The 26,756-nt window shown below is 41.9% G+C and overlaps 1 protein-coding gene and 1 pseudogene across 2 annotated transcripts; both read left to right on the top strand.

Annotated features, from left to right (window-relative positions):
• Window positions 1-884: 884 nt before the first annotated feature.
• On the top strand, window positions 885-1,864 carry LOC114204220 (olfactory receptor 7G3-like; annotated as a pseudogene).
• A 7,477-nt stretch (window positions 1,865-9,341) lies between these two features.
• ZNF317 (zinc finger protein 317) lies at window positions 9,342-26,550 on the top strand. Of its 2 annotated transcripts, XM_028096714.2 has the most exons (8): window positions 9,342-9,513; window positions 11,411-11,471; window positions 19,525-19,635; window positions 20,318-20,457; window positions 20,921-21,047; window positions 21,491-21,586; window positions 22,855-22,937; window positions 23,440-26,550. In XM_028096714.2, exons 3-8 carry the CDS (start codon window positions 19,605-19,607, stop codon window positions 24,757-24,759), a joined length of 1,797 nt encoding a protein of 598 aa, XP_027952515.1. In that variant the 5' UTR covers window positions 9,342-9,513; window positions 11,411-11,471; window positions 19,525-19,604; the 3' UTR covers window positions 24,760-26,550. The 2 variants fall into 2 exon arrangements, with proteins under 2 accessions (XP_027952515.1, XP_027952514.1); XM_028096713.2 differs by lacking the exon at window positions 11,411-11,471.
• Window positions 26,551-26,756: the final 206 nt, after the last annotated feature.

Raw genomic sequence — 26,756 nt, 5'->3', positions numbered from 1 at the left:
GAAAGAAAGAAAGAAAGAAAAGAGAGAAGAAAGAGAAAGAAAGAAAAAGAGAGAAAGAAAGAGAGGAAGGAAGGAAGGAAGAGACAGAGGGAGGGAGAGAGGGAGAAAAGGGAAAAGAAAAAAATGTGATTATTAGAGAAAATAACCAGTTGTTCATAAAAAGCATTAGCTGTTCTTGTTTTAAGGAACAGACAAGAATTTCCCCTCTGGATGTGACATTTCTTCAACAGACACAAGAGAGAGACTCATTCAGCCTTTTCTTAGAATGTCTCTCATTCACTGTAGGCTGATGACAAATGACAAATCACAAGTCTGGCAAAAGCAATTCCTTTGAAACGCAGGTCCTAATAGAATGATTTGATGTAATTGTAAGATACAGAATATTTAAAGAAATAAGTTAATAGTGTTATTTCTCACATGGAGGCAGTAGAAAATGTCAGATGATAATTTCCAGGATTACCTGAGATTTGTAATTATGAGCAGACCCAGTACAGAGTTAACTACACAATTAAAATTTTCTGAGAAAGTAAAGTCATCTAACAAAGTTTAATAGTTTGAAGAAACTACCAGAATTTAACCCTAGATTTTAAAATGGCATGGAGGCATGAGAGTTCTTAAAAATAAATAAATAAATAAATAAATAAATAAATAAATAAATAAAACAGCACTTGTTTTCATTCTTAATTTTAGCATTAGAAAAATGAGTGATACATAGAAGTCACTCAAAATTTACTTGGAGTAAAGGAATCTGATGGGAAGAATTGTGTAAATATTACAAGATTTTAAAGCAAAAGATAAAAGACTTCTTTCCAACAAGGGATGTCTGTGTGTCTGTTTCACTGTAACTAACTCATGGTCTCTAACTCAGCAGACACATCAACAACATGGAATCCGAAAACCAGACAGAAGAAATGTATAACCAGACAGGTTATACATTTGGAAAAATCATCTTCCTGGGTCTCTCAGAGGATCCAGAATGGCTGCCTCTTCTCTTTGGGCTGTTCCTGACCATGTACCTGGTCACCGTGCTGGGGAACCTGCTCAACATCCTGGCAGTCAGGTCTGACTCCTACCTCCACACCCCCATGTACTTCTTCCTCTTCAACCTGTCCTTTGTAGACATCTGTTTCAGCACCACTATAGTCCCCAAGATGCTGGTGAACATCCAGACAGAGAGCAAAGCCATCACCTATGCAGCCTGCCTCACTCAGGTATATTTTTTCATGGCTTTTCTATGTATGGACAATTTCCTGCTAATGGTGATGGCTTATGACCACCATGTGGCCATCTGCCATCCTCTGTATTACGTGGTCATCATGAACCCCCACCTCTGTGGCCTGCTGCTTCTTCTCTCCTTGCTCATTAGCATTAAGAACGCCCTGCTCCACAGTCTGATGGTGTTGCAACTGTCCTACACAGATGAAAATCTCCCACTTCTGTGAGCTTGCTCAGATCCTCAAACTTGTCTGTTCTGATACTCATCAATAACATTCTGGTGTATTTAGTGACCAGCCTGCTGGGGGTTGGTCTACTCTCAGGGATAAGTTTCTCTTACACTCGAATTTTCTTCTCCATCCTGAGAATCCCATCAACTGGTAGAACGTTCAAAGCCTTTTCCACCTGTGGGTCTCACCTGTCCATTGTTTTCTTATTCTATGGGACTTATGTTGAAGTCTACCTTAGTTCAGCAGCTTCTCTTTCCTCCAGGAGGAGAGCAGTAGCCTCAGTAATGTACACGGTGGTCACTCCCATGATTAACCCCTTCATCTACAGCCTAAGGAACAGGGACATGAAGTGAGCCTTGAGGAAACTCATCTCTGGAACACCTTCCTTTTCAGGATTCTGTCGTCTGCCTTGGGTCTAGGCTTCTGCAATGACTGAAAGGGAATGAAATACTGGGTATACTAGAAATCCTGACTCCTCCCTAATTCATGTCTAAGAAAGTGGTTAATCATGGCTTTCAAGTCAAATAGCTTTTGTATTAAGTCCTACTGTCCTGTGTTTTAGTTCCTGTCATTTATTAACTAACTTAACTCTGAGTTCACTTCAACATCTATAAAATGGGCAGAGTAATATTACACTTGACTATTAAATCAATGCTATCTTAGGTTTGAAGTTAAATTTCTGTACTAAGCAGGCTCTATGGAGTGTTTTTAAGCAGAACTTACTTTCTGGGGTGTGTTCTGTGTGCTCTCTGAGAGCGACATGGGGAGAATATTTTTGTAGATGGAAGGCTGGCTTTTGTCTCTATGGAAAAATATTTGGTCTTTGTCCCCAGTTCCTGGCACAGAACTCCTTGGAATCTCCTGAGCGATAAGAGTGTCTTTGGTATGCTAATGAGACAACTCTTGGCTCAGGGACTCCTAGATAGCTTCAGGGCTAGTTGCCAGAAAGACCAAGCAGTGATTAGAAAATGGGAACTTTTAGCCCCGCCCCAACCCCCATCCTCCAGGTGTTGGAGGTTGAACCAATCACCAATGACCAATGATTCAATTAATCCAACCTATGTAATGAAACCCCCATAAAAAAAAAAAACTAAAAAGACAGGGTTCAGAGAGCTTTGGGGTTGGTGAACAAGAACACATCCATGTTCCAGGAGGGTGAAGCACCCCAGACTCCCCAGGGACAGCAGCTCCTGTGCTCAGGACCCTTCTGGCCCTGGCCCTATATACTTCTTCATCTAGCTGTTCATTCTTATCCTTTGTTAAAAGGGGGGGGTAATCTAGTAAGTAACCTGTTTTCCTGAATTCTGTGAGCTGCTCTAGAAAATTCATTGAAACTGAGGAGAGGGCCAAGGGAGCCCCTCTGATATAGCCAGTCAGTCAGAAGCATAGGAGACAATCTGGACTTGCAATTGGTTTCTGAAGTGGGACAGGGGTGGTCTTGTGGGACTGAACCCTTAACCTGTGGGATCTGACACTATATCCAGGTAGATAGTATCAAACTAAGTTGAATTGCAGGACATCCAGCTGGTAGCCAGAAAATGTGAGAATCATTTAGTGTGAGGGAACACACAGAAGCACATTTGGAGGCCAGAGGTATCAGAAATAGTTTTAAATGTTGTGTGAGGTTAAAGGGGAGATGCATAGGGGGGAGTGAGATTTTCTTTAGACCCACAAAGCCTAAAATATTTACTATATGGCGGGGCGCCTGGGTGGCTCAGTCATTAAGTGTCTGCCTTCGGCTCAGGTCATGATCCCAGGGTCCTGGGATCGAGCCCCACATCGGGCTCCCTGCTCAGCAGGAGGTCTGCTTCTCCCTCTCCCACTCCCCCTGCTTGTGTTCCCTCTCTTGCTGTCTCTCTCTCTCTGTCAAATAAATAAATAAAATCTTTAAAAAAATTTACTATATGGTCCATTACAGAAAAAGTTCGCTTCCTACCCTTTTCTGGTTCTCAGGCCCTTGCTTCTGAATTTTTATAACTGAAATTCGACAACCTCCATATAAAAATCCTACAAGTTTGGGGCGCCTGGGTGGCTCAGTCATTAAGTGTCTGCCTTCGGCTCAGGTCATGATCCCAGGGTCCTGGGATCCAGCCCCACATCGGGCTCCCTGCTCCGCGCGCGGGAAGCCTGCTTCTCTTTCCCCCACTCCCCCTGCTTATGTTCCCTCTCTCGCTGTGTGTCTCTTTCTGTCAAATAAATAAAATAAAATAAAATTAAAATAAAATAAAATAAAATAAAATAAAATAAAATAAAATAAAATAAAATAAATAAAATAAAATAAATAAAATAAAATAAAATAAAATAAAATAAAATAAAATAATCCTACAAGTTTGAGCTGCTGTGTTTCAAATGCAAGTTAACAAACACGTAGATAATGATCAGTAACTCCAAGGAAAATCAAGATGCACTTCCAAGTCCTCAGATCCTGTTTGTTTTCTGCATCTCAGAAGAAGTATAGGTTTTCTAACACGGTTGCCCAGCATGTAAAGCCCTGGTTCTCCAAGGAGAGAAGGTCAGTGATATGGGAGTGGCCTGAACATTGAGGGGTGTTTAGCTGCATCCTTGCTTCCACCACTAGATGCCAGTAGCACCCCACCCAAACTCAGCTACGACATCCGATCATTCATTGAGAACCCCTGCTCAAAAAAAAAAAAAAAATTAATTGAAGACAGGTAAGGCGTCTGAGAGAAAACCAGTTATTTACGTCCATGGTTCAAACATCAACGTGTACAGGAGAATGAAAATATTGAACTTCACCTTTGCTGCCAGAAAACCCAAAGGAGAGGGAGAGGAAGAAGCAGACTCTTCACTGAGCGAGGAACCCAACATGGGGCTCGATCCCAGGACCCCAAGATCATGACCTGAGCTGAAGGTAGACACTCAACAACTGAGCCACCCAGGCACCCCATGGGAGAGATTTGAGCAGAGGACTGACATCATCCAATTTAAGCTTTCCAAAGGATTGCTCTGATGGTTGGGTTCAGTATGGATAAGGGTTTCTTATCCACAGGCAGACCAGACAGGAGATATTACAATCTGGTAGAGTTGAAGGAGTCTTGAACCAAAAAGATAGTAGTGTAGATGGTGAGAACTGGGCTGATTCTGGATATATTTTTTAAGTAGACCATTGATATTTGCTGAGGTTTGGGGTGTGAGAGAAAGAAAGGAGTCAAGAAGGACTCAAAAGTTTTTTGACTTGAATTGTTTGTTAAGAGTTGCCATTTTCAGGCACCTGGGTGGCTCTGTCGTTAAGCGTCTGCCTTTCGCTCAGGTCATGATCCCAGGGTTCTGGGATCGAGCCCCACATCGGGCTCTCTGTTCAGCAGGAAGCCCCTGCTTCTCCCTCTCCCACTCCCCCTGCTTGTGTTCCCTCTCTCGCTGTCTCTCTCTCTGTCAAATAAATAAATAAAATCTTAAAAAAAAAAGAAGAGTCGCCATTTTCTGAGATGAGGAAATTGTGGAGCTTAAGAGCTGGGAGTGGACTTAGTTAAAATTTTTTAGTGAACTATAGTATACATATAACTGGATGAGTTTTCACAAACTGGTCACACCCACGTTATCAGCATCCATCCAGATCAAGAACTAGAACTCTATCAGCATCCAGGAAGCCCTCTGTTTCCCTAGCAATCAAGGTCTCCCAGCCCCCTGGGTCCCTGGGTAATCACAGTCTGATATCTAACAGTACACCTTTCTTGGCTTGCTTTGTACTTTGTGTATCAGGGAATACACTATGTCCTCATTTGTGTCTGGCTTTTTTACCCAACTCATTATGTTTGTGATAGTCCATCCAGAATGTTACATATAGTGGCACTTTGTTCATTCATGGTGTGTGAATATGTTACAATTTATTCATTCTTCTGTTAATGGGCACTTGTATAGTTTCCAAATTTGGGCTACTAATAACAATGCTGCTGTGAATATTTTTGCACCTGTCTTTTGTTGAGAAGTGGAATTTCTTTCTAGGTTATAGGATATGCATTTGTACAGCTGTAGCAGATTCTACTAGTTTTCCAATATGACTAGACCAAATTGCCCTCCCATCAGCAACATGAGTTCTACTTCTTCCATAGCCTCACTAATGCTTAGTATTTTCAGTCTTCTTATACCCATTCTGTTGAGGGAGTAGTGGTATCTCATTGTGGTAACCTACTTAGCACTTCCCTAACAGAGTCGAGAACCTTTTCCTACATTTATTGGCCATTCGGATATCCTGTTTTGTGATGTGTCCAGATTTTTTTTTTTTGCCTATTTTTAAATTGAGTTGACTTTTTCTTGTCAATTTGTAAAAGTTCTTTACATAGTCTACATACCAATTATTTTGTAGATATATGTTTTTCTTCCACTTCATGGGTTGCTTTTTCACTATCAATGATGTTTTTTTTTTTTTTTTAAGTAGGCTCCATGTGGAGCCCAATGTGGGGCTTAAACTCACAACCCTGAGATCAAGACCTGAGCTAAGATCAAGAGTCAGACACTAAACCGACTGAGCCACCCAGGCACCCCAATGATTTTTTTATGTTCACCCAATCATGTCTTTTAAACTTTTTAAAAGATTTTTATTTATTTATTTGTCAGAGAGAGAGAGAGAGCACAAGCAGGGGGAGCAGCAAAGGGAGAGGGAGAAGCAGGCTCCTCACTGAGCAAGGAGCCCGATGTGGGACTCGATCCCAGCACCCTGGGATCATGACCTGAGCCGAAGGCAGACGCTTAACGACTGAGCCACCGAGGCGTCCCCACCCAATCATGTCTTTTGATGAGCAGTTCTCAATTTTTTTTGAGCCGTTCTTAATTGTAATGCATTCCAGTTTATCAAATCTTTCTTTCCTTTGCCTCCTATTTAAGAAATAGCTGCCTATTCCAAAATATGAAGTCAGATTTTTCTCTGTTTTTTGTTTCACCTCTCACATTTATTTCTACATTCGTTCTAGATTGATTTTGATTTTTATGTGTAGTATGAGAATGGATACCCCTTTACTGAAAAGATTGTCCCTTGCCCCACTGCAGTCATTGCCATAATACACTAGGTGGCGCTGTTCTGCATCGTTCAGGGTTTTACTCTTGCATCAGTCCCAAAGGAGGGGTTGAATGCTATTTACACAAAGTTCAGAAACCAGGAAAACTCTCCTATGATGTGTAGGAGAGGGTGAAAAAAATCTTCCCTTCTACCCTTCTAGGTTTTTGGTTGGGGTTCTGTAACAAAAGGCAGATTAACAGGAAAAAACATGCAAATGTATTTAAGTTTTACTTGGCACCGGACCCTTTATAAGGAAATGAGAACACAAAGTTGTTAACCTAGACATTTTTATGCTAGGTTTGATGAAGAGTAGAAAGTAGTGGGAAAATGTGATAGGACAATGGGATATGAGTTTAAGTGTCGTAAACTGAGGGAAATTTAGCGATTCCATTCATTTGGATTCCTCTCTGTGTCCCTCCACCTTCAGAGATAAGGAAGCTTCTTTCCTTTGGGTGTAGAAAGGACATCTATCACCTGAGCATCTTACGGCCTGCTTCAGGGGAAGGTAAGAGAGTTCTTCCAGAACCTGCCATTTCTCAAACTCCTTCAACTTAACATATTCAATATGCTAAGGTGCCATATTTTAGGGCAGCTGAATTCTGAACCCTGTCAGATGTTACAAGAATTCATAAGCTTTTTCTTGGAGGATGAGAGGTTGTAGTGACCAGGAGAACCATGAAAGAGGCTTCCGGGTTCCTGGTAATTTTCTTTGTAAAAAACCTGGGTAGCAAAAAAATTAAAAAGTAAAAAATAAATAAAAACAAAATAAAAAATAAAAAAACGGAGTAGCAATTGCATGGGCATGTACCCTTTATGGACATTTTGATGATTTGTGCATAGATGTGATCACTTTTAAAATTTATTCACAGACTCTGCATGTTTGTTATATTTCAACAGTTTGAAAATAAATATATAAAAGTCCACTTTATTGCTTTCCAGCTTCTCTAGGCAGTGTGAATGACTGACTAAAAGCCATTTACAGAAATAAGGGGATGTTTACCAGTATAAACTCATCATTTGTGAAGATTAATAAAAGGAAATCTCGTCAGAATGGAGTCTGGAAGGTGAGGAACCGGGGGACAGGGGGGCGGGGGGTGCTCTCAGCCCTACCACTGGTTGCCAATTGCAGACCAAACTGGAAGACAGGCATCTTGCAAGTAGATACCACTTTACTACCCCAGCAAGAGGATGAAATGTTTTCTCCTCTCTTGGCAACAGCCCAGCCAATGAGAGACTGTCACCATTCAGCCAATGAAAAGCCACTATACTTCAATCTACCAGTTTATTCCAACGGACTTTTTGTTTACGACAGCCTTCTCAACTTCTGCTTTCTTTTATCAAAGAGCATTCGTCTCCTTTGTTCTGTGGACTCCTTAGCTTGCTTGTCCTGGGTTGCAATTCTCTGCTATTCCCACATAAATCTTTTTTTTATTTATTTTGCTGGCAAAATAACTGGCAGTTTCATTTTTAAGGTTAACATAATATTTTATCTCTCTACAATAAGCATATCTTTATATAGAAATACAATGTGCATGAAGTTTTTCCAACCTTCAGAGTACTATTCTCCTTAACAACTTCCCACTGAGGAGTATTGCAGAATTTTCCTACTCTTAATTTTGAAGAGTTAACTGAGTGATATTTTTCCCATGAGTGATATTTTTCCCTTTCATTCATTCCACCAATTAATCCTTGTGAATTTACTGGGATTCAGCATTGATTAGACAAACTCTGATCCTGACCCAGCATTGTTTACTAATTTTAAATACTCAATTTCTGTTTTTATGCCCCCCGGGTCCTGCCTGAGTACTAACTCAATCTTTTCCCTCTTTTCCTCCTCTGTGCTGGCTCCAGATCTTTAAGATGTGACCCTTTCCCCTCTCTGGAGTTTCCCCAGTCTTGACCCCAAGCACCCACTGCCCTAGGTCTTTCCGTTTTTGCTCACCTCTCTGCAGTGGGCTTGTTCTGTCCGCTTCTTGTCCCTGTAAAGAGTAATTAGAATTACTTACTTTTCCCATTTGAGTCTCACAACAATTTAGGAGGTAGCTCATTTATACAGAAGGGACAGGCTATAAGCAATATATTGAAGTTGCCTGTCTTGGTGGAGTTGGAATTAGAACTCGTGCTAGGAAGGAAGAATGGATGGCTCCTGCATTCTTCCTGTGCTCACCTTGCCCAGATAAACGCCTTCACTTGGAAGCTGGGCCTCCTAACTTTTTGGCTGAGGTATTGTAAAAGAGGACCACAAAATGCTGACCGGGATTTTTCCAAGCCCCGCCACAACCTCTCTTGACTCAGGAGCAAGGAAAACTTTTTTTTTTTTTTTTTTTTTGGCAAAGTGATCAGACTGGGTTGACGGTCAAGGTAGAACTGAATATTCCCTGTTGGATAGATGCGACAAACCAAAGAGTTGAGGGTGTCGTCAGGCTTTACAGTGGACAAGTGGAAAGATGGGGTTGCTATTACTTGAGGTTGAGAGGGTGAAGTCAGTTGTTTGATTTGTGGCATTTTAAAGTGTCTATAAAATAGCCAAGTGGAGAGAGCAAGTCTCATACCACCTGGAATCCAGGGTAGACCTGTGGGGCTGTGGATGGAAATTTGAGCCTTGAGTGCATAAACAATACTTAAAACGGTGAGACTCGCCGCTACCACAGAGAGAACGATGAGAAGACGAAAAGAAACCTGAGAACTGAGTCCTGGGGACCTGCAACAATTGGAAGTCGGGAAATGTGGCTCGCCAGACTCCACCGGGGAGCCACCCCCATGACCGTCTAAACTCGAGAACTACATTTCCCAGAATCCTTTCCGCCCCGTGCTTCCGAGTTAGAGGCCGCCAATGAAGCCCCGCGGGATTTAGAAGGCGGAAGTGAAGCGGAAGCCATTGCTCCCGGGAGGTGATTGCGGCTATACACATGGGCAGGGGAGGGGTGCGGCTTCCTCTGGACTGTTGGGGACCCTTCGCTTTCCTGCCGCAGACCGGACGTGCTGCATGAATTTGGTGTCCCTTCAGCGGCAGCTTCCGTGACCTCCATTCCACCCGGTTCTACCTTCAGCCTTGTAAGCCCTGCTCTCCTCACTTAACCCTTTACCCTCGGTCTTCCCGAGGACACGAAAGGCCCACAGGCAGGGAGGAGTAAATGGGGACAGGGACCTGGGACCGGGAAGCCAGGCAGCCAGGCGAGGAGTCTGCTTTAGACTCTGTGATCGGCGATATGAAACGCTGGTACGCGAGGAGTGAAATTTAGGACCACTGTGTTGAGGACAAGGGGAAAGCAATGGTGATCTGGTTTTTAAAAAAAATGGACTCTTGGGGTGGGAGGGGAAAGCCGGGCCGAGGTGAATTCAGGACATGGTGGGGTCAGGAATGGGAGACCGCGAGGATAATACCTTTTGCTCTGCGGTCCATTTTCTCCAACATTAGTGGAGGCACACTGGCTTTCTGTTAACATTTGTATTGAATTTTAAATTTTATATTTAAAGTTTTCGGTGCACTTACCTGTTAGTTTAGTTGACTCGTGTAAACAGCCTATAACTAGATTTGATAGTTCACTTCAAAAAAAAGTTCACTTCAACCTTCTGTTAATTTAACTTGAGAGTTAGCCCATTAATATTTATTGTGATTACTAAAATTTTGCAGTTTTTACCATCTTACTGTGCTTGGTTATTTATCCTTTAAATTTCAAGTATTTTTTAATTGGAATATAAAACATGCCAAAAAAGATACGGAAACACACACGCATTCTCTTTGCAAAAAAAGTATGGACACACACTCTTAAAAGGACAGCAATAAAGCGAATCTGCAAACCAGGCCCAGAAAGATACTACGAAATCGCTAGAAACTACGTGGTCTTTCCTGCATCCTCCTCTTTCCCCATGAATTCTTTTATGGACTTTACTGCTTATACGTTTTTCCCCAAAATTTATATCCTAGTCTGGGTAATTATTTGTGAATGGACTCACACTCTTCAGTACTTTCAGAGACATCCTTTTTTCCATTAATGCAAGCACACTTTGATATTTAGAGATTTCTAAATATCTTGTAGTTGAAGTACATACACTTAGCCATTTTTCAGGCACTTCATGGCTTAAATTTTAGAGTCAGTTTACAAAGTTCCACCTACTGGAGTTTTATTTTGAAGTTGTGTTGAATCTGTATATGAACTTGGATAATATTGGCATAATTCCATTGTATCTTATAATGAATATTATGTCTATGTACTTATATATTTTGTAATGCCTTTAAGTAAAGTTTTAAAAGATTTAGGGTGTTGTTTTTTTTTGAGATTTTATTTATTTGAGAGGCAGCGTGCCCATGAGTTGGGGGAGGGGCAGAGGGAGAGGGAAAAGACAACTCCGGGCTGAGCAGGGCGCTCCCGAAGATGACCTGAGCCCAGGACCTCAGGATCATGACCTGAGCCAAAGGACGCTTAACCAACTGAGCCACCTTGGTGCCCCTAGGGGGGGTGTGTGTGTGTGTGTGAGAGTGAGTGTGAGAGAGAGAGAGAGAGAGTTTTGAGAGTTTTGTTGTTGTTAGATTTATTCCTAGGAACTTTTTTTTAGTGCTTAGGAATTTTTTTTCCCCAACGGCTTGGTGTATTGAATTTGGGTTAGTTTTTGTGTAGTGTTTTGAATGTTCTTCAGAGACAGTGTTATCATCTGTAGAGAATAAATAGGTAAATTTTTTTATTTTCCATTTGCATCTTTCATGTTTTATTTACTTAACTTCACTGGACAGGCTGGGGCCTCCTGGTAGCATTGAATGGAGTTTGGATGGCAAACTTTAGGCAGTCCTTTTTTTTTTTTTTCTCTGACCTTGAAGGGAATTGACCTTATGTTTGCTGGAGGCTCTTTTTTTAAGATAGTAAAGGAAGCTCCCTTCTTGTCCTAGTTTTAAAGAGTTTTTCCTCTTGAACAGTTCAGGTTTTTAACAAGTGATTTTTTTTTTTCCTTTCAGCATCTACTGTGATATGTTTCTTTTGTGTATCTCAAGCTCTGTAAACAATGGCTGGCTTGTGGTAGGTGCTACTACTGTTGCGCATTGAATGAATGGGTGAATAATATGCTTTTCTTGTTTATCTGATATTGTTGCAAACTAAACCAATTGATTTTCTAATGACTCACTACATTTGCTTTGGTAAATAACTAACTTGAAAAGGATAAGGCACTATTGTGTCATTTTTGGCTTCTATCTGCTAGTGCGTTGGTTATTTGGATCTGTGTTTGTGTAAAATTGGCTTGCGATCTTCCTTTTCTGTTTCAAATTTATGCCAGCCTCATAAAATGGGGTGGGAATGTTCTCTCTGTTTTCTAAACTCTGGAATATTTTGCCTAAGAATAGAATCACTTTTTCCTTAAAAGGGAGCTGTGCCAGAACCATTTGGGTCTGGAGTTTTCTTTGTGGAAATTTTTTGAGCTGTTGTTTCAGTTCCTTTAAGGGTCACAGTGATGTGAGAAAGATGTTAGGGTTTGAAGCCAGTGGCCAAGAAAGAATTCTTGAGACCTCTTTGGTGCAAAGAGGTAGTTTTACTGAAGCATGGGGACAGGACCCCCGGACAGAGAGAGCTGCACTGGGGTCATGAGGAGTGGGCCATGATCTACTTTCAGGTTGGATAGCGTAAGCCTCCTGGGTATTGTGGAAACCTTGTTTCCAGGATCCTGAGGTGTCTACCTATCGTTAGGAAAAGGTCATTTATTATTGTTTAGTAAACCCTCAATCATGAGACCCTTCAGATGTGTATTGGTGGGTCATATGCTTGGAGGATGATTGCCAACATGTATCTTGGGGAATAAAGGAGATAAAGGAAATTTCCAAAGGAATTTTTATTTTTATTTATTTATTTTTAAGATTTTATTTGAGAGAGAGAGAGAATGAGAGAGAGAGAGCACGAGAGGGAGGAGGGTCAGAGGGAGAAGCCGACTCCCCGCCGAGCAGGGAGCCTGATGTGGGACTCGATCCCGGGACTCCAGGATCATGACCTGAGCCGAAGGCAGTCGCCCAACCTACTGAGCCACCCAGGCGCCCCCTAAGGAATTTTTATATGTTGAAGTAGACTTAACAGGATCCTGGGGGTCAGGCCTGAGATTGCCTTTTGCCCTAAGCAAAGTATTAACATCAAGACAGCTGAGTTTCAAGGTCTTGTCAAGGGGCTGTAATTGTAGGGAAATTTAATAATTTTTTTCTTCTGCCTTTGTTTCCCATATCAATGGGGCATCTAAGTTCTTTATTTCATTATGGTGAGTAAAATTTCTTTAGGAACTTAATTCATTCCTTCTAGGGTTTAAATTGTATAGTCAAAGTTAATAAAGTTCTTATATTTTCAATGCCTGTCACATCTGTATTGTAATCTGGTTTTTCATTCTTATATTTTCCTTTTTAAAAAAAATAAAATAGGGCTCCTGGGTGGCTCAGTTGGTTAAGCGACTGCCTTCGGCTCGGGTCATGATCCTGGAGTCCCGGGATCGGGTCCCTCATCGGGCTCCCTGCTCGGCGGGGAGTCTGCTTCTCCCTCTGACCCTCTTCCCTCTGGTGCTCTCTATCTCTCATTCTCTCTCTCTCTCAAATAAATAAATAAATAATCTTTAAAGAAAAAAGACAACTTATAAAAAAAATAAAATAAATCCTGCCAAAATTTTGTCAGTTTTGTTTTTCTTAGAGAACTTTTGGTTTGATTGAGCCACTTCACAATATGAATGTCTTCTTCTGTTTTGTAACTCTGTTCTTTATAGTTTTCCTCCTTTTACTTTTTTGGGATGTCTCTTTCCAGTTTCTAACATTGGGCACCTGTCACATTCCAAAGAATGTGGTATCTTGTTATATTTCAGTTCTAAATATTGAATATTATGACTTCTTTGACACGTGAATTATTTAGGGTTGTTTTTTCTTTCTTTTTTTTTTTTTCTTTACTATCCATTCCTGTGACATTTTTCTGGTTATCTTTTGGGCATTGTTTGGTAATTTCCTGGCGCTGTTTTCAGAGAGAGATGCCATTTTCTGAGACACAGTGTGCCTTTGTGGTTGGGTTTTATAGTAGCTAGGGGATGTGATTTCATCTTGTTCAGTCTGCATGTAATTATTGACTTGTCTGCTTGAACTATATTAGTGAGATCTCTGGTGGTGGCTTTGTCCATTCTCCTCAGAGTTCTGTCCTTCTTTATTTTTTTCATGTGTTTGAGGATGTGAAAACATACATACAGCTTTTTCTTGAATTCATTCTGGAATACCTCAGTTTTCTCTAAGAACCTTTCTACCTTAATCCTTTCTGTCTGGTACTAACATATTTAAACCAGCTTTAAAAAAAAAAAAGATTTTATTTATTTATTTGACAGAGAACACAAGCAGGGGGAGCAGCAGGAAGGGGCAGAAGCAGGCTCCCCGCTGAGCAGGGAGCCTGGTGCCAGGCTTGATCCCAGAACCCTGGGATCATGACCCGAGCCAAAGAGAGACGCTTAACCAACTGAGCCACCCAGGCACCCTTTTCTGTACTTTTTTTTTTTTTTAAAGATTTTAGTTAGTTATTTTATAGAGCATGCAACCAGTGGGAGGGAGAAGGACAAGCAGACTCCATGCTGAGTGCAGAGCCTGACACAGGGCTCTGCTCGACCCCAGGACCCTGAGATCATGACCTGAGCTGAAATCTAGAGTCAGATGCTTAACCAACTGAGCCACCCAGGCACCCCTTTCTCCTTACTTTTTGAATTTATTTATGTATTTATTTACCCTGAAGAGGTTGGATTAGAAGGGAGGGCAGACATCTCTGTCCTTGTTTGTAATAGGAGTGGAGGAGAGTATCAGAGATCCGTTTTAGAGACCAAAAAATTAGAAATAGCTCCTTTTAACTTTTTAAGGTAAAGTATAACTTATATTGAAGACAATTTACAGATCTTAGATCCAGGTTGATGAATTTTTTTGACAGTTGTGTACATTGTGTAACCGCTAACTTAAAAAAATAAAAATATGAAGAATATTTTAGTTGCTCTAGAAAGTTCCTCTTCTCAGTCTCTTCATCTCATACTCTTCCACTGAGACAGCCACTTTTTTACTTCTATTGACTGAAATAAACAAGTTTTGCTAACCTAAATAAGTTTGCTATTTTGTGGATGTCATATAACTGGAATTAGAACATTTTTTGTGTCTGGTTTCTGTTGATCAACATTGTAGACATTCAACCGTCTTGTGTGTTTCAGTAGTTTTTATTCTTCAGTAGTATTCCATTGTACAGACCACCATTTGTTTATCCATTCTGTTGTTGATGGATATTTAGATTGTTTACAGTTTGGGGTTATTATGAAATCAGATTGTTATGAACATTTTGTATGAATCTTTGTAACATGTTTTTAAAAATTTCTCTTGGGTAAATTCGATGGGTGGAATGGCTGAGTCAAATGGTAAGTGTACTTTTAAGAAACTGGCACACTGTTGTCCATGGTAGTTGAACTGTTACAACCGCAGCCATCCATACTTGCCAACATTTGATGTTGGTAGTCTTTTATTTTGGCCACTCTACTGGGTTGAAATCCAGTATCTTCAGTTTTGTTTTGCATTCATCTGATGACTAATGATGTTGAGTACCTTTTGACAAACTTATTATATTGGTCATTCATTATATTTTGTGAAGTGTCTTTAGCCTTTTTTGTTGAGTTGTTTTTGTTTTTGTTTTGTTTTTGGTAAGAGTTCTTTATGTACTTTGAATATGAGCTCTTTGTTAAGTATATGTACTCCAAATATTTTTTCTCAATCTGTGGCTTGCCTGTTCATTTTTTTTTTTTGAATTGAGGTATAATTGATATAGCATTATGTTATATCAATTAGTTTCAGGTGTATAGTGTAATGATTCAATATTTGTATGTATTGCAAAGTGTGCAGAGTTGATCACTACAGTAAGTGTATAGTTAATATCATCACTGTACGTAGTTACAGATTTTTTTACCTTGTGATGAGAACTTTCAAGATCCACTCTTCTAGTGGATTTCCCCTCAGTTTTCTTTTCTTTTTTTTTTTTAAGATTTTTTTTTTTATTTATTTATTCATGAGAGACAGAGAGAGAGAGAGGCAGAGGGAGAAGCAGGCTCCCAAGGAGCAGGGAGCCCGATGTGGGACTTGATCCCAGGACTCTGGGATCATGACCTGAGCCGAAGGCAGACGCTTAACCATCTGAGCCACCCAGGTGCCCTCCCCTCAGTTTTCTTAAACAAGTATAGTTAACTCACAATGTTACAGTAGTTTCAGGTGTAAAAACTTCATGCTGTGCTCACCACAAGTGTAGCTACCATTTATCACCGTACAATGTTATTACAATACCTTGGGCTATATTATTCCCTATGTTGTACCCTGCCCTACCTACTTTTAAATATGCACTACAATATTTTTAACTGTAGTCACCATGCTGTACATTATATCCCAATGACTTACTCATTTTATAACTGGAAATTTGTACCTTTTAACCCCCTTCACCCATTTAACGCACCCCCTGCCTCAGGAAATCACCAATCTGTTCTCTTATCCACAATCTTGTTTTCTGGTTTTTCTTATAGATTCCACATAGAAGTAAAAACATATAATATTTATCTCTTTCTCTGTCCACTTATTATAAGACTGCTTATTTCACTTTGCACAATGCCCTCAAAGTGTATCCATGTGGCAAGTGGCTAGATTTCATTTTTTTAATGGTTGAGCAATATTCAGGTGCATGTGCATTTTCTTTGCCTGTTAATCCATCGGTGGACACTTTGGTTGTTTCCATATCTTGGCTATTGTAAATAATGCTGCAATGAACATAGGGCTGCAGATGTATTTTCAGATTACTGTTTCATTCAGGTAAATACCCACAAGTGGAATTGCTGGATCATATGGTAGTTCTGTTTTAATTTTTTGAGGAACCTCTGTTCTGTTTACCATAGTGGTTGTGCCAGTTTACATTCCCACCAACAGTGCATAAGGTTCCCTTTCTTCCACATCCTTGCTAACACTTGTTATATCTTGTCTTTTTTTTAAGATCTTATTTATTTTAGAGAGAGAGCACGAGTGCTAGTGGGGGGAGGGGCAGAGGGAGAAGGAAAGAGAACCCCAAGCAGGCTTGATCTCACATTCCTGAGATCAGGATATGAGCTGAAATCAATAGACACCTAACCTACTGAGCCACCCAGGTGCCCCTCTTGTCTTTTTTTTTTTTTTAATTTTTAATTTCTTTTTTGAGTAATCTCTATACTCAGTGTGGGGTTTAAACTCACAACCCCAAGATCAAGAGTTGTGTGCTCTATTGACTAAGCCAGCCAGGCACCCCATTTTCTTGTCTTTTTTGATAATAGTCATTCTAACAGGTATGAGGTGCTATCTCATTGTGGTTTGACTTTCTTTTCCCTAATGTTTAGTGATGTTGAGCATCTTCTCGGGTTCTGTTGGCCATCTGTATTTCTTTTTTGGGAAAATGTCTCTTCAGATCCTCTGCTCATTTTTTTATTGGATTGGTTTTTTGCTGTTGAGTTGTATGAGTCTTTTATATATTTGGACATTAACTCCTTGTCAGATATGATTTGCAAATATTTTTTTCTGTTAGGTAGGTTGCCTTTTCATTTTGTTGATGGTTTCCTTTACTGTACAGAAGCTTTTTAGTTTGGTGTAGTCCCACTTATTTTTGCTTTTGTTTCCTTTGCTTTTGGTTTCAAGTCAAAAAATAATTGCTGAGACCAATGTCAAGAAGCTTACTGCTTAGGTTTCCTTTTAGGAGTTTTGTGGTTTCAGGTCTTATATTCATTCATGTCTTTAATCCATTTTGAGTTAACTTTTGTGTGTGGTGTAAGATAGTGATCCAGATTCCTTCTTTTGCATGTGGCCATGTGCTTATGCCAACATTATTTATTAAAGTGACTGTCGTCGTATATTATTAGATTTTTTTGTCATAAAGTAATTGACTCTGTATGTGTGACTTCTGGTCTCATTTTTGTTGCATTGATCTATGTGTTTTATGCTAGACTATTCATTTTCTTGATGTTATTTGACTAAAGGTGTTTAATTTTGGGAAAGTCGATTTATTTATTTTTTTTTTAAGATTTTATTTATTTATTTGACAGAGAGAGAGAGAGAGAGAGAGAGAGCACAAGTAGGCAGGCAGGCAGGCAGAGGCAGAGGGAGAAGCAGGCTCCCCGCTGAGCAGGGAGCCCGATGTGGGGCTCGATCCCAGGACCCTGGGATCATGACCTGAGCCGAAGGCAGACGCTTAACCGACTGAGCCACCCAGGCGCCCCAGGAAAGTCGATTTATTGATATTTTTAAAATATTCTACTTGTATCTAGTCTAAAATACAGTTGTGTAAGTAGAGATGGTTAAAATATTTTCTGTGGGTTTTATTTTTTGTTTTCTGATTGATTTCAAAAGTTTTTAATTTAAATTTTTGCTTGTGCAGTGATAATAGAAAATGCAGTTCCTTTTTACCCATTGAGTTCTTTCAGTTTATTCTTCATTTATTAAGAAGACTGCTTTCCCTACTGAATCTCTTTGTTCTCTTACTGAATATAATTGGTGCACATGTAGGTTTGTTTCTAACTCTGTTCTATTCCATTGACCTATTTGTTACTTATTCCAGTAACTCTTCATTACTGTGGTGAACTTAGTATGAATCCTCCAAATTTGTTTTTCTTTCTTAACATTGTTCCGGCTCCTCTAGATCTTTTGCATTTTGTTATACATTTTATTTATTTATTTTTTATCTTTTTTTTTTTCGATGCGAGGCTTGAACTCACGACCCTGAGATCAAGACCTGAATTGAAACCAAGAGTTGGATGCTTAACCAACTGATCCATCCAGGCACCCGTGGTGTACATTTTAGATTTGGCTTGAAACTTCTAGAGAAAAAGCCTGCTGGGATTTTGATAGGGATTGCATTGTATTGGCAGGTGAACTCAGGGAGAATAAATGCTACCTTAATAATAATGATTCTTGTAGTCTCTGAAAGTGATATCCCTGCCTAGGGGATATTATTTAGGTCTTTAATTTTTTTTCAGCATTGTTTCACATTTTTTGTTGTCAAGGTCTTACACAGCTTCTAACTTATTCCTAGATATTTTATATGTCTTAGGCTATCATAAATGGCTTTTTTTTTTAAGTTTCATTTTCCAGTTCTTTTGCTGAGGTATGTTTTTTTAGTTGAGATTACTGTGAAATGAAAATAAGATTATTTGGTAAAAGTAAGAATAATGATAAAACAGTTTTTGATTCAGGAAAAACTGGCAAGATTTGTACATGGTTTTGGGGAGATTGGAAGGTCAGGTTTCATAGTATGCTTTTCTCGAATGTAGGTGCTCCTTTCGCAGCTGAAGGTTAGGGGTTGTGTGCAGAGTGGTCTTGCCAGGTACCTTCAGAGAGGAGGTAAATGGTTGGAGTCATCCAAGGCCGCTCTTTTGGTCAGTAGGTGTTATAATGGGCAGAGAGTAGTAGATGTTATAGATCCATAATGACTTCCAGCTGGGTAGGTGGGGTGGTGAAAAAATGAATTTTCTGTTAGGGAGCAAGATGGTAACAGCATGGGTGGCCTGGAATCCTCTCTCAAGTGGGAGAGTTTGTGTGAAGTGTTACAGAGGAGATTTTGTAGAGAGCAAGATTTCTGAATCATTATCTGCAAGGTGAAGCTGATTCCAGTGATGACAAGGCCTGGTCTGTGGCCAAGGTGTATGTGTTGGTGTGGAGTGTGCGGCCAAAAGGCACTGGAGATTGGAACACATGGTTCTAAGTGGACCATCCTCGTGGCTCCTAGAACCATCCTAAGTCATGGTGAGCCTTAAAGTTGGAAGGAAGAAGAGAAGTCTGCAGCCCAAGTGTTTATCGAGTAAGAGAGTCAGACAAGTTGTGTTTGGGGACAGGTTACCTGGGATAATGGATCTGAATCTTACTTGAGGCGCATCAGGGACCTTCCCCACATTGCCTGGAGGATTTCCTGGGAAGACAAAGGCCCGTGACAGGGCCCAAGATAGAACTTGCTGCTCCATAGAGGAGATGCAGGAAAGCAGAAGTCAGAATTCTCCTGTGAGCCCGAGAGGCAGGACTGCTGCTGCTAGTCCTTTTCTCATTTACTACAGATGCCTGCTCCAGGAGTCCCGTGACAGCTTCCTGCTGCCAGTGCCCTGTTGTTCAGACAAATCGACTTCATTCTCACGGGATGGCAGCTCTTGGTCTGTCTCCCACATGTGGTAAGTTCTTGGGGTGATGAATGGATGCCCTCAGAAGTCCAGCTTATTAAGTGGCCCCTCGACTTCACGGAGGTCAAGGGTGTGCATGGCCAGAGGGAGGGCTGCCAGAGAGGATGGAGCAACTGGAAAGAGGTGGGAGCAAAGTCTTGGTAGCCTCCCAGTGACTGTCTGATTTGGGGTCTTTGTGAATTTGGGTGAAGTAGGGATTGTGTGTGGTTGGTATATAAGGAAGAACTGTAATGGGTAATCCTCTGTTAGTTTTTATTATTACCATTATTAAAGGTTTCATTTTTAAGTAATCTCTTCACCCAGCATGGGGTTCAAACTCACAATCCTGAGATCAAGAGTTGCAGGTTCCACCAACTGAGTCGGCCAGGTGCCCCTGTTATTTTTTTTATCCATTTATTATTGTGATAAATCTGAGCAGAGTGACAGGTCTGCCTCTTAGAGCTTTAATTTCTTCACTCATTGATTGAGAACATATATTACTTTGTGGGTATGAAAGCCCACCGTCCTTTTTCCGTCCATGAGTGGAGCAGGGCTGCTCTGGCTCGTTACAAGACGTTGCATGTGTGAAAGAGAAACAGGGATAGGCACTGCACACTTACAGTGGGTGTGGGGCATTTTCCTGATCTCTGAGTGTCGGGCAGGCTCTAATCCTCATGGATCTGCTCTTCTCCAGCTGTGTCTACCCAGGACCCTGCCTATATCCAGGAGTCAGAAGTTTCTCCTTCTTCAAAAGACCATTCCTGTTCTCAGGATGTGGACCTGTTTGCTTGCAGTGGCCTAGAACCCCCTCTGCTGGCAGGTGTTGGTTCTCAGGTACGAGATCTCTGGGCCCCTGGGGGTGGGAGAGGCACTTCCCTAGAATGCCCTCAGCACCACTTGTTAGAGTTCTTTGAGAGCCTCCCCTAGGCCGATCAGTGCCTGAACAGGGCACAGGAGAAAAAGCCAGAGACTGTTGTAAGGCTCTCCTGGTATCAGGGACCTGGTTAGGGGAAATGAACTTGTGTCGCAGGTGCTTCTCTCATAACAGAGCTCAGAATGCTCAGCTCAAAGCTAGAGAGCTTTGGTCCTGTGTTAGCAGAGTTTGAATTTGAAGAGATGGGATCACCTCATAGTGAAGAGCCTTGAGGACCGGCTTCTGGAACACATTTGAGATCCCAGAACCCCATCTGAAAATCCTGTGTTTGGAGTCTAGTGCCCAGGCTTCAGCCCCAGCCATCTTTCTGTGAACACGGATAGGCTGGTTTCTTACTGACCCCAAATGTGTGTGGTGATTCAGGAGTCAGTGACTTTCCAGGATGTTGCTGTGGACTTCACTGAGAAGGAGTGGCCTTTGCTGGATTCTTCTCAGAGAAAACTGTACAAAGATGTGATGTTGGAGAACTACAGCAACCTCGCCTCAGTGGGTAAGGCTGGAATCACTTTTCTATTTGAGTATCAGATGTTTTTGTTTTGAGTACTTGCTGTGACCCAGGGACTGTGGGGTTCTGGAACATAATTGTGACCAAGCCAACCTGGTGCCCCACTCACAGTGTCTCCTAGTGGTTGTTGAGACCTGTTCATTGCCTTGACCTTGGACATTGTCATGTGTTTCTGAGTTTGGGCATAGGTTTCTGAGTTAAGAAATCCTCATTCCTTTGAAGGGCGAAGCGTGTGGGTCTTTGTGGTTTTGTGTTTTATGAAAGTCTTTCGCTGTGTTCCTTAGAAATTTGGCACCATCATTTTGCTGCTCCTAAGTCAGACTTGTCCATCTTCAGAACACTGAAGACCCAAACATTGACCCCAGCCTAACGGAAGGGGTTGTCCTCTGCACGATCCTCCCTCAACATGTATCTTTCCCCGTGAGTAGGGTATCAGGTGGGCAAACCCAGCCTCATCTCCCACTTGGAGCAAGAAGAGGAGCTGAGGACAGAGGAGAGGGCACTTCACCGAGCCACATCTCCCGGTAAGCGCCAGGCAGACACAGGTACTTCTGGGTACCTGCTGTATTCAGTGATGGGATGGAGGGAGATCCATTAGGAAATGTCACCCAGGGAAATCTGAGAATGAGCCTTCTCTGTTCTCTCACAAGTCCTTTGGTCCCAGTGTCCTCTCCCGTGTGCGTGTGTGTGTGTATTTGTTCTTTGGTTGCCTTTGTCCGTCTACTTAGTTTTTGTTGAGATAAACCGACATGACACTATTAGTTTCAGGTGTACAACATAATGATTTAGTATTTGTATCTATTGCAAAATGATCACCACAGCAAATCTCATTAACATCCAGTACCACACAGTTAGAAAAATGTTTTTTCCTTGTGATGAGAACTTTTAAGACTTACTGTCTTATTAGCAGCTTTCAGTGCATTATAGTATCATTAACTGTAGTCACCGTGCTGTGTGTTACACCCCCAGGACTGAACTTATTTTGTACCTTCTGTGTGCATTTTGACCTCCTTCACACCCATCTGTGCACCCACCACCTCTGACAACCACCACCAGTCTGTATCCACGAGCTCAGTTGTTCTGTTTTTTTTGGGGGGGGGGTAGGGAGGTGGTTTGGTTTTTGTTTTTAGATTCCACACTTCAGTGAGCTATGGTATGTTTTCCTTGTCTTATCTCACTTAGCATTGTGCCCTCTCTCCTTGTCTAAAATGGGAAGAGTCCCTTTCTTATGGCCGAATAATACTCCATTGTGTGTATATACCACATTTTCTTTATCCGTTCATCTCTCGAGGGACTCTTAGGTTGCTTCCATTGCCTTGGCTATTATAAATAATGCCACTGTGAATGGGGGGTGTGTGGCTATCTTTTCAAGGTAGTGTTTTTGTTTCCCTTGAATATATACCCAGAAGCAGAATTGCTTGATGTCCTCTTTAAATCCAACATGTCCACGTGAGCTCTGTGCCATCCTTTCATTCCACTCAGCATTCCTGGGCATACTGTTTCTGTTGTTATCAGTGTCAGTCTTCGAAGAATTTATTCCTTAGTGAATCAAGTTAAACGTCTCCCCTGTCACTGCCAGATGCCTCACACAGCCACAGTTCACGGACATTTTAACCTACATGTGTGTTTCTCCCCTTTAACATCACCTTTCCTTCTTTAGGGTTAGTATCGCAAAGAAATTTCCTCCTCTCCACCCCACACACCACCCCATCTTTGTCACTACCATCTCACCATCTTCTTTCTCCAGCTAATATTTCTCTCCCCGGGTTAATATTTTACCAATTTGTTTCAGATTGGGAGACTCCATCTAAAAGCAAATGGTCCATTCTCATGGAAGGCATTTTTGGGAAGGAAACATCCAGTGGTGTGACAGTGGTAAGAGTTCCTTGGGATAATCCCAGGTCTCCCATGCTGGGAGGAGACAGGGGCAGTCTCAGAAAAGCAGCTCAAGAACCAAGCGAGTGGCCTTCCCTGAGAGGCAGCTGTTTCAGACACTGAATATCACAGCTTTGGGGGGAAAACCGTAAACCGAGCCTCAAATTTCTTCACTTAAGAGTTGTGGCAACCAAATCTTTCTGTAACTGTGCCTCAGCTAGTGAGTGTTGGGGCTCAATTCAGATTTAAATAGTTAACAAGGTACATATGCAAAAAGCTTTGGGGAAGTTACAGCCATGGAGCCTTAGGGGATGGCATCCACCTTTTTATTTGTTAGAGCCCAGATGGGGCAGGAGCAGGGTTTGGCACTGCAAATCATGACGTCATTCGTCACAGTGATGTGCTTCTACTTCCGGTAATTCGTGTGGGGATTACTATAGATGATTTGTAGGTATGTCGTGAGTTGTGGGAAATGCCTTAGTCAGCACTCCTCTCTTAACAGGAAAGAACACGTCTCGGAGAGAAATCCACCGAGTACACTCACCTGTTTGAAGTCTTCAGCATGGGCACTCATCTTACTCAGCAGATGGGAAGGCACGCTGGCAAGAGGCCCTATCACCGCCGGGACTGTGGGGCAGCTTTCAAGAACAGGTCACATCTCGCCCAACATGTGAGCATTTACAATGGGAGGAAAATGCATGAATGTCACCAGTGCCAAAAAGCCTTCACCACGAGCGCGTCCCTTACGCGGCACAGGAGAATACACACAGGGGAGAAGCCCTACGAATGCAGCGCCTGTGGGAAAGCCTTCAACGATCCCTCCGCCCTCAGGAGTCACGCAAGAACTCACCTCACAGAGAAGCCCTTTGACTGCAGTCAGTGTGGAAATGCCTTCCGAACCCTCTCCTCGCTGAAGATACATATGAGAGTTCACACTGGGGAGAGACCTTACAAGTGTGACGAGTGTGGGAAGGCGTATGGCAGGAGCTGCCACCTCATTGCACACAAACGAACACACACCGGAGAGAGACCCTACGCATGCCACGACTGTGGGAAAGCGTTCCAGCATCCCTCCCATCTCAAAGAGCATGTCCGCAATCACACCGGAGAGAAACCCTATGAATGCACACAGTGTGGAAAAGCCTTCCGATGGAAGTCGAACTTCAACTTGCACAAGAAGAACCACATGGTAGAGAAAACATACGAATGTAAAGAATGTGGGAAATCCTTTGGTGATCTCTTGTCACGGAGAAAACACATGAGAATTCATATTGTAAAAAAACCCATTGAATGTAGACAGTGTGGGAAAGCGTTCCGGAACCAATCCATCCTTAAGACACACATGAATTCTCACACTGGAGAGAAACCCTATGGGTGTGATCTGTGTGGGAAAGCCTTCAGTGCGAGCTCAAACCTGACCACACACAGGAAAATCCACACTCAAGAGAGACGCTATGAATGTGCCGCCTGTGGGAAAGTGTTTGGGGACTATTTATCCCGGAGGAGGCACATGAGCATTCATCTGGTAAAGAAACGTGTTGAATGTAGGCAGTGTGGGAAAGCCTTCAGAAACCAGTCGACCCTCAAGACACACATGAGAAGTCACACAGGAGAGAAGCCGTACGAGTGCGATCATTGCGGGAAAGCCTTCAGCATCGGCTCCAACCTTAATGTGCACAGAAGGATACACACTGGGGAGAAGCCCTACGAATGCCTGGCCTGTGGGAAAGCCTTCAGTGACCATTCATCCCTTCGGAGCCACGTGAAAACTCACCGGGGAGAGAAGCTCTTCGTGTCATCCGTGTGGAAGAGGCTCCAGTGATGGGTCTCCTTTAGGGGAAGCACGAGAGCTCAGACTGGGAGACAGCCTCGTTGGTGTAAGGAAGGCAGGAGCACTTTGATGCACTCACCTGGGCACAAAAGAGTTCCTGTAACAGGAGAAATCCATTTGTGTCCTGGCTGGGGAAGACCTGTTTTTTCTCATTACTATGGGGCTTTGTGAGAACACGCTGGGGGCAAAAACATACCTATGGTGTGCAGAAGCCATCAGTGTACATTCAGCTCTTCAAAGGAAAGGAGAACTCTAGGGAGAGAAACCGTAGCTTGGTATTTAATGTCAAAATGACTTTAGCACCACCCGGCACCTTGTGGGCATACGAGTAAGCACACTAGGGAGAATCTGTAAATTCACTCTCTGGGCAAACCTTTACTGGTCTCACCCTGTATTCTTCATGAAAGAAATCATACTAAAGAGATAAATTCTGTAAAGTAGGAGTGTGGGAAGGTCTGTAACAGGTCAGCAAATTGGCCAGCTGTCTATTTTTCTATGGCTTGCAAGCTAAGAATAGTTGTTCCATTTTTAAAGAAGAAAAATGTGTGACATACACCACATGCAACTCACAAAGCCTAAAATCCTTACTTTCTGGTCCTTTACAGAAAAACTTGCCCACCGCTTGGTCTACAGCAGCAGTTCCTAACTGGGGGTGATTTTGCTTGTCCGGAGACATTTTAAGTTGTTAAAGCTCGGGGGTGGGGGGAGATGCTTCTGGCACATGACACACAGGAGCCCCCGCAGCAAAGAAGTATGTGGCCCAAAATGTCAGTATTGCTGAGGTTGAGAAACTTAGCCTGAGATAGCCCCTCAGTTTTTGTGAAATGTTACTCATGCTAGGAGAGGTTTCTGTTTAAAACTTCAAAAATATAATCAGTGTAATTCTTTCAGGAAACATGAGAACCCACACTGTAGACAGTCCCCACACGGAGATGATTTTAACCACAGCTCCCTCACTTGTGCTTATGAGAATTCATACCCTGATGGAATTTTCTAGTGAATATGAAATTTATCAGTCTTTAATCATGAAAACAGACCCATACTCATTAATTCGTAGTCTCTGTTTTTAAGATTTTGCTCCTCTAATGCTTAGGCTTCATCCCACAAGGTTTGTATATAGTATTTTTATTATAATTTCATTCCTGATACGTGTTAATTTCCTTCTGGATAACTTACTGGACCAGTGAACTATTTGGAATTGTGTTAAAAATACCATGTAACGTGGGTATATTTAATACCTGTTTGTTACGAGTGTCTGATTCAAATGCCTTGGCTCAGCGCACAGTGTCTTCCATTAGATGGATCCTCTGGAATGTTCTTCGTCTCCTGTCCAACCAAGAGTGACGTACACATCTCATTGCTCTCCCAGTGTCTCCTCTTTCATGTCAAGAAAATCCACCTTTTGTCCAATTACTAACATATGCTATTTTTAAAAGTCTCTCACCAGTTTTCTGCAGCCAGTAGAGTCCTTGTCTCAGCCTGGCCGTTGACTGATAAACAGATGAGAAAGAGCTAGAAAAGGGATTATTCTTACCTGGATTCTTCTACGTGTTTTGTTTTTGCTGTTTGCCCTACTTCTCACCTTGCAAGGAGATCAGGTACCTAGTGTTCAAAGATCCATCTTGTGACCATGAGGATGCAAGCTGCAGGCTAAAGAGGATCCTGCAGAAAAGTCGCAATGATCCTGGCCTCCCCAGTAGCTTCTTTGTCTACACTAGCCATGGATTTGTTATTTCCAGCCTTCCTATCACAGGAGGAAAAAATAAAACATTATTGGCGTAAGTGGCTTTGGATATTTCGTTGTTGATCAGTTTAATAATTTTTTGGTTGGGGGAGGGTTCTGCTACTCCCAAGTGGTTGCCGTCTGTAATACATACACTCGTTCATTAGTGAGGTTTTATAACTGCCTTGTGTGTGGATAGAATCTGCTTATACTTTTAACCGTTGGATATGGGTTTTTTTTACATCTTTAAGCCATGTTTTAAAAT

The sequence above is a fragment of the Eumetopias jubatus genome, unplaced genomic scaffold (assembly GCF_037043125.1).
Source record: "Eumetopias jubatus isolate StellerSeaLion01/CBP00866 unplaced genomic scaffold, mEumJub1_p1.0 scaffold_1, whole genome shotgun sequence".
NCBI classification, from domain to species: Eukaryota; Metazoa; Chordata; class Mammalia; order Carnivora; family Otariidae; genus Eumetopias; species Eumetopias jubatus.
This window is presented reverse-complemented; position numbering and strand designations above follow the sequence as displayed.

Excerpts from the sequence above, each read along its gene's own strand:
- ZNF317 (XM_028096713.2), top strand. The coding sequence starts at position 19,605 with ATGGCAGCTCTTGGTCTGTCTCCCACATGTG. Across the intron at positions 21,048-21,490 it reads CAGCAACCTCGCCTCAGTGG|GGTATCAGGTGGGCAAACCC; the intron begins GTAAGGCTGGAA and ends CCCCGTGAGTAG. Across the intron at positions 22,938-23,439 it reads CATCCAGTGGTGTGACAGTG|GAAAGAACACGTCTCGGAGA; the intron begins GTAAGAGTTCCT and ends CTCTCTTAACAG.